At 36.1% G+C, this 14,179-nt stretch overlaps 1 protein-coding gene across 1 annotated transcript in view; it reads left to right on the plus strand.

Moving 5' to 3' along the window:
- Positions 1-304: 304 nt before the first annotated feature.
- LOC306854804 (CSC1-like protein 2) overlaps positions 305-14,179 on the plus strand; it is a gene marked incomplete at both ends in the record, with an annotated part of 38,806 nt that continues 24,931 nt past the window's right edge. Inside the window, 5 exons of the mRNA XM_079393031.1 lie at positions 305-469; positions 1,673-1,752; positions 4,491-4,529; positions 4,874-4,912; positions 6,949-7,039. Coding sequence (XP_079249157.1) covers positions 305-469; positions 1,673-1,752; positions 4,491-4,529; positions 4,874-4,912; positions 6,949-7,039 — 414 coding nt within the window. The remainder of the gene's footprint in view (positions 470-1,672; positions 1,753-4,490; positions 4,530-4,873; positions 4,913-6,948; positions 7,040-14,179) is intronic.

Consider the following 14,179-nt stretch of genomic DNA (forward strand, 5'->3'; position numbering starts at 1 on the left):
TTAAATATTGTCTAATATACGGTAATATATCAGTCAACCATTAACTATGTGTATATACTGTGTAATATATATATATATATATATATATATATATATATATATATATATATATATATATATATATATATATATATATATATATACTTAATTATAAATATAAATTTTTTTTCTTTAAAAAAACTTGACTCTATAATGTTAGATTTTTGTGTAGTTAGAATGAGTATAAATAATCGTATCTGTTTCATCTTCTCCTTAGGTTCTTCATCAGGATGTTGCAGTGATTGAGGTGAAACATCTGGTCATGATGATGTGGCGTTTTGGGAACCCGACCTGTATGAGTCAGGCCAACTGTTACAGCAATGCTTCCAGAGACTACTGCTACTCAGCCCGGATCCGCAGTACCGTGCTGCAGGGCCTGCCCTTCGGAGGGGTTCCCACTGTCCTCGCGCTGGACTTTATGTGCTTCCTGGTAAGTGTCCTGTATGGAAAAATGTGCACCTTGTCTTTAAGCTCTGCCTGTAGAAGAAGGCAATAATAGTTTGATATTAGCTGTTATAAAATACCCAAACGCAGAAAAATTATTATTAAAATGTTCGTCTATGTTGTACATCTAATAGTGAGAATTGGCATTTCATGATGATCTGGCGAAGAGATGACAAACTGAGCCTTTTCCTGTCTACATGCAGTCAGTGTAATGCATCTATTAATCATGCCGTTTTTTAAAAATTGTTTAGACCGATCTAAATTTACACTGCAGTGCTGTGCTATTTTAATGGAACAGAATTTTAGAATGTTGACCTTGGCACCAATGGATTGACCCACATTTCTGGTTGTCTGGTCAGAGTCATATTTGCGACCTTGCATTTTGAAAGTACACGGGCAGACAGAGCTGAAGCGAGTGGCTGTCAGAGCTACGTAACAGCAGTGGTTTAACGTACTAACTCTGTCTGCTCAACTCAGCACGTTGGCTGCCCTCTTGACCTACATTTCTCACTGATGTCTTCAGTTGCGAGCTGCTTCTCAGTGTAAATGGCAAACGAGTTCTTCATCTCTGCTCAGCTCAATATAAACCTGATTAAAAGCCCCAAACCGCATCAGCAGAAAAATTAAGCCTTGATTTATCCTCAGATTTATTAATAGCATTTTTATTTTCTTCAATCTGATAACTGTTGTCATCATCAGGGTCTAAATAGATGACTACAGTTGGGTGGAACAGAATTATTGTTGTCCAAGTGCTAAACTTAATTTATTGGGATTTTCTCGTTATAGCGCCCCCTATGGACAGAATTAGATGAAAATTGGTGCGTTCCTTAAAATTGTTCTGATGTTCTTATGTGCCAGATGTCACTAAGTTTGATTATTGTGTTCAGAAGATACATTCATTAATAGAAGTAGGCCATGGCCAAACATTTAATTGGCTTGTGTTTGCGTGCTGAATGAATTAAAAAATAAAATCCCCTAAATTATGTTCTTTCAAGAGTGCTTTGTTCAACTATTAAATATGACTTTTTTACATTAGTGGATAGTCAATTTCATGTCACAGTAATGATTTATTTCACAATATTCTTGTAAACATTTGGCCTTGAGCACATTTCTTTTAACTGAATTTGTGTATAAGCTTGACTTCTCTCTTTATAACTTGACTGATTATCTCTGTATCTCTATCTCTCAGGTTCTTCTTTTTGTCTTCTCCATCTTGCGGAAAGTGGCATGGGATTATGGCCGTCTGGCCCTGGTGACCGATGCTGACAGGTAAGGACATGTCGCTGTCAAACCTGCCTGATTTATGGGTATCATTTGGATGTCAAATTGAATGAATTCTCATTGGTGTGCAGTCTTCAATTCTTCTTTATAGTCTTTTTAGAAGATGTCTATATGCTGTTTTACTTTTAAAATGGCAAGCAAAAGAAAACTGGCTTGAAAAAGAGAGCATTTCATGCTGGTGTTATTTGAATCCCGTTTACACAGTCTGAAAATGACAGGGTTTGGCAGATGTGGAGAAAATCCCCAGAATCCCTGTTCCACATTGTGAACTGAAATGACCAGCATCAGTGGACATCTCATCCAATCAATGAAGTCCTCTCATAGAGTACCACCTATGGTGGCCAGAAGTGGCCAATAATGGCCGCAAACCTGATGTTTGAGTAGAATCACTGAGATTAACCATCACTTTCTGCTAACCACAGGTCTTAAGAACACATCTGAGTAAACAGAAAGACCACCACCTCTGGTTACTGATGAAATAGTCTTTGTGTATCTCATGGGATGAAATTTAGGTCTGTTTTTTGAGAAATGAGGGTCTTCCAAAAAGTAACCACCTTGGTTTTCAGACCCATACCCATTGCTCTATTTATGCCAAATAAAGACAAACAACAACAAATCAAATTATAGCCAATTTTTGCTATCTTAGGGACTAAATAAATCGCAAAAGTTGAGAAAATGACCACAGTTTGGTAGAACATAATTGTTGTCTGAGAGCTGAACTTCCTTGATCAAAGTTGCATATTAATAATTATTTCCTAGTTATAGCGCCCCCTATTGACGGAATTTGATTAAAATTGGTGTGTGTCCTCAATGTCCTGATGTTCATATGTACCAAGTTTCATTAAGTTTGAGCATTGCTTTCAGGATTTATGTCATTTAGTAGAAACAGGCCATGGCCAAACATTTAATTGACTCGTGTGCCAAATGAATAAATGAATCACAATCCTCTAAATGATGTTCTTTCAGGAGTGTCTGTTGATGACGCTAGTAGTTTTGGATTGTTATAAATCCGGTTCTTCCTCATATAGAAAGTCTTCGTCCATCTGTACACCCCACGTGTGTTTTCGCCCAGTCTCACAGCTTGAATATCCAGGTGCAACTAAGCACACCCAAAAACCTCCATGATCCGCTGATGTTTCTTTGGCAGGGAACGGAAGTGAATTAAAAACCGCTCACACAAGCCATCTGCTTCATGAGACAGTGGGTTTCATTATCGCTGTTTTTCTGCTGCTGTCGGTGCACATCGCCACTGTGTTTCTATTTTCACTCTGCTCTTCCTCCTCTTGCTTTTCTTTTAGCCCCCCCCCCCCCCCCCCCCCCCCCCCCCCCCCCCCCTTCTGTCGCTGATGCGGAATAGAGCCAGAAATGTTCCCACATATAATTTTCCATTGAATCGATCATGTATTATTTGCTGCTTATTAAGGTTGCTGGAAATAGGCAGAGCCGCTGGCATTGTCTTTTTTTAACTTGGCTACATAAGTGCCACATACATCATTTTAAAGACTGAGCTTGTAAGAGCTGCAGTTTAATCTGGCGATCACTAACCAGTAACCTACCCTAGTACTACCTTGATTTTTTTTTTTGAGGGCATTAAGTGAGGGGTACCATTTGCATATTTGTGATTCTGAAAGCTTTGAAGGCTGTTTTATAAATTGATTTCTTGTTAAAAGTCTAACTGTTTGATGCTTTGCTTCTTCCTGTAGTAGAGTGGAAACAGGAAATAGAGCTTTGAGCTTCCTACTGGGTTCGTACATTCGTCCATCCTCTCACTCAATCTCTCATTTCCGTCATCTATGACCAAAGGCAATTTAAAAATGCCTTTGACTTTTGTATATTATGTAGTTTGTAGATTACAGTGTTTCGGGACCGGTGCGTGCTGCTGACTGTACAGTGTCCGTCTGTAATTACAGCAACACACTCCAGAGGAAAGACCCTTCAAATCGCTGATTCCGTGTTACCCATTTGGACTGTACATTAAACACGAGACTGCAGTTTATGCTCTTGTGACTGTATGGTTCATAACGAACAGATTTACATGCCAATGCTGAAGTGAAAGCACAGCTGTAATGTGGTGTCATTGAGCCGCTTTAAGCAGCTGTTGGCATCCTATCCATATCTTAGACTCATTGAAACATCACAGAAATGTGGAGCATGTGCATTGCAGCTTTCGACTGTGCACACTAGGATTGGTTCGTCATTATATTTTGGGATTTGATTGTACTGCACCTATTGTTATTTTACATTTTATTTAGTTTTTCTTCAATTTATTTTAAATGCTTTGTTTTATTTAATATTTTATTTTTATTTTATTCATAATGTTTTTGTATATTTTTTTTTATTTTTAAATTTTATTTAAAATATTGTTTTTGTTTAATTTTTAAAATATTTTATTACATTTTTTTTCCTTTAGTTTGTATGTTTTATAAAAAAAAATCTTTATATATTTAAAATGATTAATTTTTATATTTTATTTTGTATTCTTATATTTTATATTATGTTTACGTTTTATTTTTTATGGGTTTATTTTTTTTTTATATTTTTATTTAAAATATATTGGGAGATACTAATATGTTCCCAGACATATTATGTATCTCAGCTTCTCACCTAATGCCACTCTATTTCCACAGCTGAAGCCCTGACAGCTGCAGTCTTCAGAGATTTATTGATCTGAATGAATTCAAGCTTATTTTTTCCTTCCTCTTTTGTTTTTTTCTTTCCTTCCCAAGACAGAAGAGAAGATTCAGCGGTCTGGAGGAGCGGGAGTAGTATGTTCAGTTATTGTTCCTCCACTTTATTCTGCTCACTGAAGAACTAACCGCACACTTCTTCTGATAAACCTGTGTGTGTGTGTAATGGTTTGTAATTGTGGGGGTTCCTCACCTTTGACCTTTTTCTAACACACAAGATGTTGCTTTAAAAGTCTGTGTGTGATTGCTCTCCTGGGTGTTTTCTCTCACTGCTCACCACATATTAATATTCCTCTGGTGTGCGTGTGTGATGTTTGACTCATGTGTGTAAATTTGGCTTTCCGAAGAGCCTCTAACACACGAGTGTCAATAACCACCTGCCCTTCATGTCTCTTTTTGTGACGTTTGTTATGTGACTACAGTAGGAGGAAGGAACGGAGTAACTATGAGCCTGTACGCAGGTAAAAGAGCTTTAGCGTGTCTTTCTGACCCGTTGTGACCCCAAAAGTGGATCCAAAGAGACCCCTGAGTATTGTGAGTCTTCCTGCCCATGTGAATGTGTATCATCTCATGTAGAGTGATTTGGTGATCATAGGTGGATATGAGCTCCACAACGGAGCCGCTGAGGTCATTTTAGCTGTAGATGACAGTGTCCTTGTTCTCCCAGAGTTGCCCTAATGGTCCGAAACAGCAAATTAAATTTCAAATGAATTTAAAGGAATATCTCACCAAAATGTTTGAATTCTATTAGAATTTTATTCACCCTCTTGATGTTCCGAAGTAGGGATGAGTCAACTAGTCAACCAGCAAACGAGTTATCAGGCTGTTTATCGGTTTTATTTTAGTTTTTCTTAGTGTGCATATAAGAATGTATGTAATAAAAATTATATTATACAGTAATTTATTTTATATTTTATTTCATTTTTATATTTTTGTTTTCATTTGTTGTTTTTATTTAATTTTATTTAGCTTTTAATTACATTTTTTTTTTTATTTGCACATTGCATCTTTAATTCTTTACTGCCCAAAAAGGACACACACACACACAAAAACTACAACTATAAAGCATCATTGAAGCAGTCCAGACATGGAATATAAAAGTTGTCCAGTGACTTCTGCGCTATCCCTATACATGCACTATAAATCACAAGCTGTATAGAATTTGATTCGTTTTAGCTGTAAACCAGCAGAGTCTGTTCATGGCATCAGCAGAGCTTTTTGCCGCACAAACACTGCTGTCTTTTTGATTTGATTGACAGGTGATGTGTTGACGAATGAAAACAAGTGTAGAAATAGAGCTTGAACTCAGTTCAGTGTGCTACTCCGTGCTGAGGTCAGAAAACGCTCAACTCATTTGTTAAATGTTCATTCTGACCCGGTTACCTTTTGAGCCGCTGTTCTTATCAGTGCATTTGAGACGCAGCAGTGCTCGTGTTTCAGAGAGGACGATTCCTGCGTCCCTCACGGATCCTTCTTATTCTGTTAGTCTAATGAGTGTGTCAGTCATCCAGACCTGCAGCAGAGAAACCACGGTAATAATGCGTTCGACAGGATCCTTTTAAAACTGTGTCCGTACTGTTCTGGAATCGTTTCTCGCAAAGAAAAAGAGGATCCGGCCCTTTAAACCTGCTGGTTTTCAACTAGGAACTAGTAATGTCAGAGATAATGTCCTCAGCAAGTACAGCTCGGTATAAAACATTCATCAAAGCTAGTGAGCAATGCTTTAAAATGCATAAATAAATGACTTAAGATGCTAAAATGTGTTCATAAATGAGTAATCCGGTTAAGTTTATCTATATAAAAAAAAAAAATCAGGAAATATGTGAGATTATATCATATTTTAAGATGAATCTTTAATTGCTGTTTATTTTTGCATTTTTATTTTAAAGTGCATAAATAAATTGCTAAAATTTATTCGTAAAGAGTAATCACTTTAATAAGCTTATTTTATTGTTGTCTTATAATAATTAGATCGTAAAAATATGTATATATCAACCTAATTGTATCAGACTTTATTTAATTTTTTATTTAATTTATTTTTATTACATTTTTCACTTTGAAGCACATAAATGACTTAAATATTTAAGATGTTTGTAGCCTCTAAACACTCAAAACTGAGTCTAAGGAGCATGAGCATCTTCCTGTCAGAGTGGGTTAGATCTGTGTTTGTGCTGCGGTGTGTTTTTGTAGATTAGGCTTCATCTCAATTGTGGATTAATATATTTTAGCACACAGAGCGAAAAGTGCTTTACAGATGTATCCTCTGTTCCTCAAGCCCGTAAATACTTAATATCCCATCTACCCTGAGATGAGACTGACCTATATTTACTTCAGTGGACCTGAACGTTTAGGCTTTCTCACTGTCCGGCTCCGCTCGGCCTTCAGAATAACCAAAAACATCCACTTTAACTCTTCAGAAGACCTGAGCCAGTGTTTCTCAATTTATTCTTTCTCTTTTTCCTTCTGCTTTCTGTCTCTTGTTTGTGTGTGTGTACAGTGTGGCTTCTGCTCTTCATTCTGAAACGCCGGACCGATATGAACGTCTCACCTCCGTCTCCAGCTCGGTGGATTTCGAACAGAGAGATAATGTAAGACAACTGTCAATCACTCCTTTGGCTCCGCCCCCTCCTTCCATCTGCATCCATAAATTCATAATTTTATTCAGCAAAGATGCATTAAATTGATTAAAAGTGGCAGTAAAGACATTTATAATGTTACAAAAAAAGATTTCTATTTCAAATAAATGCTGTTCGTTTGAACTTTGTTCATCAAAAAACCTTAAAAAATAAAATGCATCACGGTTTCCACTAAAACATTGGGCAGCACAACTGTTTTCAACATTGATAATAATAAGAAATGTTTGAGCAGCAAATCAGCATATTAGAATGACTTCTGAAGGATCATTCTGAAGACTGGAGTAATGATGCTGAAAATTTAGCTTCGATCACAGCAATAAATTACATTTTACTATATATTCAAATAGAAACAGCTATTTAGGGCCCAAGCCAGTAAGGCGCAGGGCCCTCTTGTTTTCCTAAGGATTATTAGGGCCCAAGCCAGTAAGGCGCAGGGCCCTCTTGTTTTCCTAGGGATTATTAGGGCCCAAGCCTATCCGGGTACTTTTGGGGGCCTTAACGTGCCCAAAAACTCTTGAAAATTGGCACATGTTGGAATCCGCAGCCATTAGGACGCCACAGAGGCTGGCACCCGGGCGTGGCACAGGGGCTCTACAGCGCCCCCTGGAAAACTGTCAGAAAACTTGATGTATAGCTCACACATACTTGCACGTATTCATATGAAACTCAGTACACATATAGAACTCAATGAGCCGAACAACTTTCAGACTGCATGTCATAGGCTCCGCCCAACAGGAAGTCGGCTATTCAGGGCTGTTTAAAAAGCGCATGCTCTGGAATTTGATATACTCCTCTGAGGATTTCCAAACGATTGCCACCAAACTCGGTGAACATGATCTAAAGACATTGGGGATGCTAAATTGCGAAGAGATTTTTTTATGTCTCGAACGGTTTGCCCGTGGCGAGGCGATGAAGTTATGGTGAAAAATGAGAAACAGGAAATGCCTAATAACAGCCACATACATTGTCTGATTTTAGTGGTTTGTTCGTTGTATGATGCCGATCGCATAGATGTGACTATTAGGAGTCAAAGTTATAGCGCCACCAACTGGCAGCAGGAAGTGTTGTTTTCAAAATGCTTTGAATTCAGCATCTTATTTTTACTCGATTTGCTTCAAACTTCATCAGAATAATGTCAAAACACGGCCGACGTAAAACTGTGAAGGGAATATTGATATCTAAAATGCTGTTGCCATGGCAACTTGTCAAACTCGAAAATTATTTTCTGGTGATTTTGAGGCAGATAACATGTTTAGAATGTCATGAAACTCAACACACATATCAGTATTAATGATAGTTAGACACTGGAAAAAGCTCATAAACGGGCATGGAAGAGTGCCACCTTTTGTCAAAAATGGGGGGGGGTTAGTTTTAGCTACAGACACCAAACTTGGTACATAAATTGTACTAATCAAGCCGGACAGCTTTCTAATTTATAGTCATTAGCTACGACCAACAGGAAATCAGCTATTTTTATTTTAATGTAAATGTTTTGGAATTTCAGGCTTCAAATTAATTCATACTCCTCCAAGCAGAAACAAGTAATTCACACCAAACATTTTTCAACATGATGCCAAGATACAGATGCTAAGTTGTGAACGGATTTAGGATATCTTGAACGGTGTTTTAATTGCAATTTATTAAAGTTACAGTAAAAAAAGCGAGCGCACTTTTTTTTTTTTTTTTTTTTTTTTTTTTTTTTTTCTTTTAAGAGCAGCTTCCAAACACTTCATAAAAAAATGACATGCACAGAACAAGTCATTCTGAGGAAATGTGATTAATTTCATGAATTTACAATACACTATGAAGAGCAGAAAATTTTAAAACTATCAGACAGCTGATTTCATTCTGCTTCTGTGTGTGGGGTGGGGGGTGGGTGACTGTGTGAGTTGAGTGTGGGTTGAGGGGGTGGGTGAGAGAGAGAGAGAGAGGGTCGGTTTAAACTTTTGATGCTTTAATAGTGGTTTAAATGTAACAGTAAAACAGTTCAGCTGACAGATGCAGACTAAGCTGCAATGCAGGCAAAAATATTTCACGAATACTTAGATAAATAAAATCGTTAAAAAATGCTTATAAATCATTAAAGGTTTTGATAACACTTTATAATAAGGTCTCATTTGTTAACATTAGGGAATGCATTAACTAACAATGAAAAATATATATTTTTACAGCATGTTAATTCTTCATTGATAGTATGAACTACCAATGAACTAACAATGAACAACTCTTTTTACAGCATTTATTAATATTTTTAATGTTAGAAAAATAGTCATGTTCAAAAGATGAAACTTTAAATTTTAATAATGTATTAATACATTTTGTACTTAATATTAATTAACATTTATAAATGGTATATAATTATTGTTGATGTTAACTAACAACAGTTAAATATATTATTTTTAACATTGGTTAATTCACAAATAACATTAAGTATGAACAATATATTTTTACTTTGTGTTAGTAAAAATTATTCATGTTAGTTTATGGAAAAATAAATTGTTAAAAAATGCTTATAAATCATTAAAAGCTTTGGTAACTATAATAATGTCTCCATTGTTAACATTAGTAAATGCATTAACTAACATGAACTACCAATGAAAAATATATATTTTCACAGAATTTAATGTTTGTTGATATTAGTTAATCAAAATGTTTGTTAATTCACAGTGCATTAATTAATGTTAACAGATAAAATTTTAAATCTTATTAATGTTTCAGTTTTGAATAATAACTAACACTTATTGTTCATGTTAATTAATATAGTTAATGTTAAAACTGAAACCTTACTGTAAAGAGTTACAAAGTTATAAAGTTTTTTGTTGTTCTGTGTGTGTGTGTGTGTGTGTGTGTGTGTTTCACAGAGTTAATGGTTTGGATTAACCCTTTAATTGCCGTATCCCTTAAAACCAAACTGCCAGAGGGTTACTGTGATGCGTGTGCTCGCTGGGCACCGTTTTCCTGATGCCACCGGGGTGGCGTATGCACTGATGGCTTGGGCCCATCATCGCTGCTTGCAGCTATATTTTAAATTATAGTAATATTTAACAATATTCCTGTTTTTACTCCAATAAATGCAGCATTGGTGAGCAGAAGAGACTTTTTTGAAACAATACTTACCGAACACAAATGTTTGAACTATAGTGGATGTGGTTTGCATTATATATGTATGTATGCATGTATGCAGGGCTCTCAAGTTTTGAAGACAGGCAAGAGTGACATATTCCCCCCCCCCCCCCCCCCGTAACCTGCCCTTTTTGGGGGGCTTTCCTCTCAGGGTGAATGAAAGGATGCTTAGTTGCCTTTTATCCGAGATGCAATGATTAATGCATCCATGGCCAGGATATAATTATAAAATATGACATGATTTTAAAAGTTTATAACATCAACTATGCAATACACTTGAATTAATTTAGTGCTAATAAAATTATTAAGCCTATTGGAGAGAGATATATTTATAATGTGACAATATGTCAGTCATCGTGTGATAACGAAAATATGACTAGGCCTAGACTACTTGTTCTGAGCAGATGTTGTCAGTGAACAGGCTGTAAAACTGTTGGCTAAGTAACAGACACTCATGAAAAACTGATGTTAATTATCTGGGAAACATTCTCTAACAGCAGTCAAGTTGTCATAATATTGTTTGTGTCAAACAAGTTGTGAATTTGCTGTAACAGGAGATCATTACTTACTTTGTGCTCAAAGTGATGCTTTTTCATTGGTTGTTGCGTTAAATCTTACCCAGATACAATAGTGCTATTTTCTGATTGGCTATTGTGTAGCCTATTTCTTTTTTTTTGATTGGCTGATAAGTGGCAGGCTCGACTAAGAACTCCAGGGGAGACGCGCTTGAATCCTGCCGGTTCCATAGCGAGAGCGGCGCGGCCAGAGAAATGTTGGGCGCTGCGGTATATTAAATATATTATAAATAGTTTTTTCTGCGTGAGAAATACAATGTGTGGCGGGAGTGCGTGACAATAGACCGAAATGAGTGACTGTCACGCTCAATGCGTGACACTTGAGAGCCCTGTGTATGTATATAGTTTTTTAGTAAATTTATCTGAAAGAAAAGCCAAGTTAAAGTTAATTTATTTTGTGAAATAATTTTTCAATACGAGTTGGCGATTTGACTTTGGATCAAACTCAGTGTCTTTATTACTTGTTTCCCAAAGCGTGTCTCCCAGCCCCTCTCGCTCCCCATGGACTCCGTTGATTTTTCCATGCAACACTGACCTCACGTCAACGTTATATACACTCGTGAAGAACCAACGGCTTTTATAGAGGTTGAGAACTTCCTCCCTCCTTCATTTTATTTTAAATCACAGTCATGATGAACCAGCATTTCTGTGCTCGTTTTGGACACAGCGTCCTTAAAGTCCCCAGAAGCCTTCAGGAGAGAAAATTACTCAACAAAACCCACAAATAAACTCCCTCAAACTGAAACCTCAGGATCCCTTGAAGGGATTTAGAGTAGTGGTTGACTAAAATAGATTGTTTTTAAAGGTCAGCATAAAGCTGATATATATATGATATGACAATATTTAATTTACAGATTGTAAAAAAAAAAATAAAAAAAAATAAATAACTGCTGAAATTAAATTTATATTTATTTACATAATATTTATATATTCACATAATAATTTGAAACAAAATAAATGTCAAAATGACATTTATTACATTTTTAATATGGAGGGCCAAAAATTACATTTGAGGAGTGCAGGCTAAAAGTAAATGTTGCATTATATATAATCTAACTATAATGCTGTATATTAAAATGTATTAAATTAAAAATAATAGTTAAATGTTTTTATTTTATTATACTTTTGTTTACTTATATTATTTAAATGAACTATTAATAGCAATATCGACACATCAGCCATGCAGCAATGTTGATGTTGACACAGAAAAACTGACTGGCCAATAATTGAAAAAAATGCCAAGACCGATATATCGATTTACTGATATTTTCCCGATATTTAAGCATTTTTCCATAATCGGATATCGGTTTTGTAATATCGGATTCACCGATAAATACGATTGTTTTGAGAATTGCGCGCAGGATCGCAATTGCAGCGCATCTGAGGGGAGACGAGACGACAACAACGGCGTGCAGGTACTTGATTTGCTGTAGTTAGTAAACTATTTAATAGTACAGTCATTAATGCACAAATTAGATGTATTACATAAATGCCTGATATGTAGTTTATGAAACTTGGCTCTAAGAAATATGATAAATAAGATACTCTGTCAAGCCTTGTCCCTATAAAGATATAACTTTCCCTGAAATAACACAGCCATGAATTAGCCAATGTTGGAAATAAAAGCGCTGAATTGAATTCTCTCTCTGTGGTCTATTAGTCTCGTGAAGTCGGAGTCACGTAGATAATCCGCCAAGTCCTCTCCCAATAAAGACGTAACTTTGCGTGCATTAAATAATAAAGCCATGAATGATTGCATGTTGGAAATAAAAGCATTGAATTTAATTCTCACTCTGTTGTCTGTATGCTCATCATTAGTCTCGTGAATCCGCTTTCATATTGCAGTTCACTCAGCGGTTGATGCTCAAGAAATGCTCAGCACGGCCACTGCATGTAACTTTTAACAAGATTCACTTTTTTGAAGTACCCTAAATTGTATTAACACTTACTATATAACCATTATTTAGTTTATAAACATCTAAATTAATACAACTCTATGGAAATTCTCTGCAATCGATTGCAGTTTGAGTAGCCTATAGTTCGGTGTAAATGCATAGATAAACCGCGCTGTCAGCAGCATAATTTAGAACCACAAAAAATAGAGCATGCCAGTTGAGAAATGCAATAAAATACAATGCTTGTTATATTCCAGTATTCCAGAGAATATTATTCTGTGAATTAACATTATCCAGTGAATTATTCTTCACTCTTTAGCCTATTAAACAGCTTATAAACCTACTGCAACTGTAGTTAAAAATGAAGTTGATATGACTCCTGTCCTTTATTTATTTTCTCCATTTGAAAACATTAGACATTCTACGTTTATTTTGCTTACTGCTAATATTAGTGTTGCTCCTAAAGCTTTTTATAAATAAAATGTTTTTTATTGTTGTAATACGAAGATTAAATTTAACATGACATGGCTCTAGACTGCGACCAAAATGGTAATTTTTTGCGAGTTAAAATTTGACGTGGTCGCATTTGTACGAGTGCCTGGTCTGCGCTGCTCCAAAGCATCTGCTTCATACAGCGTGCGCTGCAGAGCCGCGGCACATTGTAGCATGAGTCAGATTTCACTGATCACGTGAAGAAAGGTGCTTTCAGTGCGAGCGCTTCATGGGTACAGCCTGGTTTATACTCGGCGCATCAGCACGAGCGCGAAGGTGCGCGTCGCAGACAGAGCGCAACGGAGGATTTTGTTTTCAAACTAAAGTAAAAGACCGCTTCTTAAACCAGAGAAGGTGAACATGGTGGTATTCTTGTAGAAAAAGCATGCAAGTCCTGTCAGCGACAGCCAGTTTAGTTTTACTTTTCTTTTTGTTTTCGTTTTGAGAAGCTTGTTATCTTTGCTGTTTACCTCACGTTACGCTATGGAGGCTTTCCTTCATTTAAAAAAAAAATATATTAATATTTATTTGCTTCCTCAGAGTTTGCTAAGGAAGGATTCTGTAATATACTCGGTATATAAGACAGCATGTGATGTGTCCTATGTCATGCCTCGTCTTATTCGTTTTTGTTGATAAATGTTATGTAAGCTAGTTTGTCATTGTCATTGTTTTATTGTTGTTGTGCTTTTTAATTAAGACACCAAGATCGCAAATTTGAAAGTGAAAGCGCACGAAAAAAGGAATTCCTGATCACAAAATTTAAATCACAAATAATACAGATGAAAAAGAACGAGTTGAATGTTGAAAACATTCGTTACCATATAACTATAAACAATGATAAAAGTTAATCAGCATGCATTGATTAATCAAATGTTGTAGCAAAAACAAAAAAACAAATTGCAACCAAATTATGTGCTCGTGCGACCAACTGAGAAAGTTAGTCGCAAAAGTGAGATCAGTGGGAAGAATGAGTCTAGAGCCCTGTATGAAAGACTGCGAATTCTCAA

The sequence above is a fragment of the Barbus barbus genome (genome assembly GCF_936440315.1).
Source record: "Barbus barbus genome assembly, chromosome: 35".
NCBI lineage: Eukaryota > Metazoa > Chordata > Actinopteri > Cypriniformes > Cyprinidae > Barbus > Barbus barbus.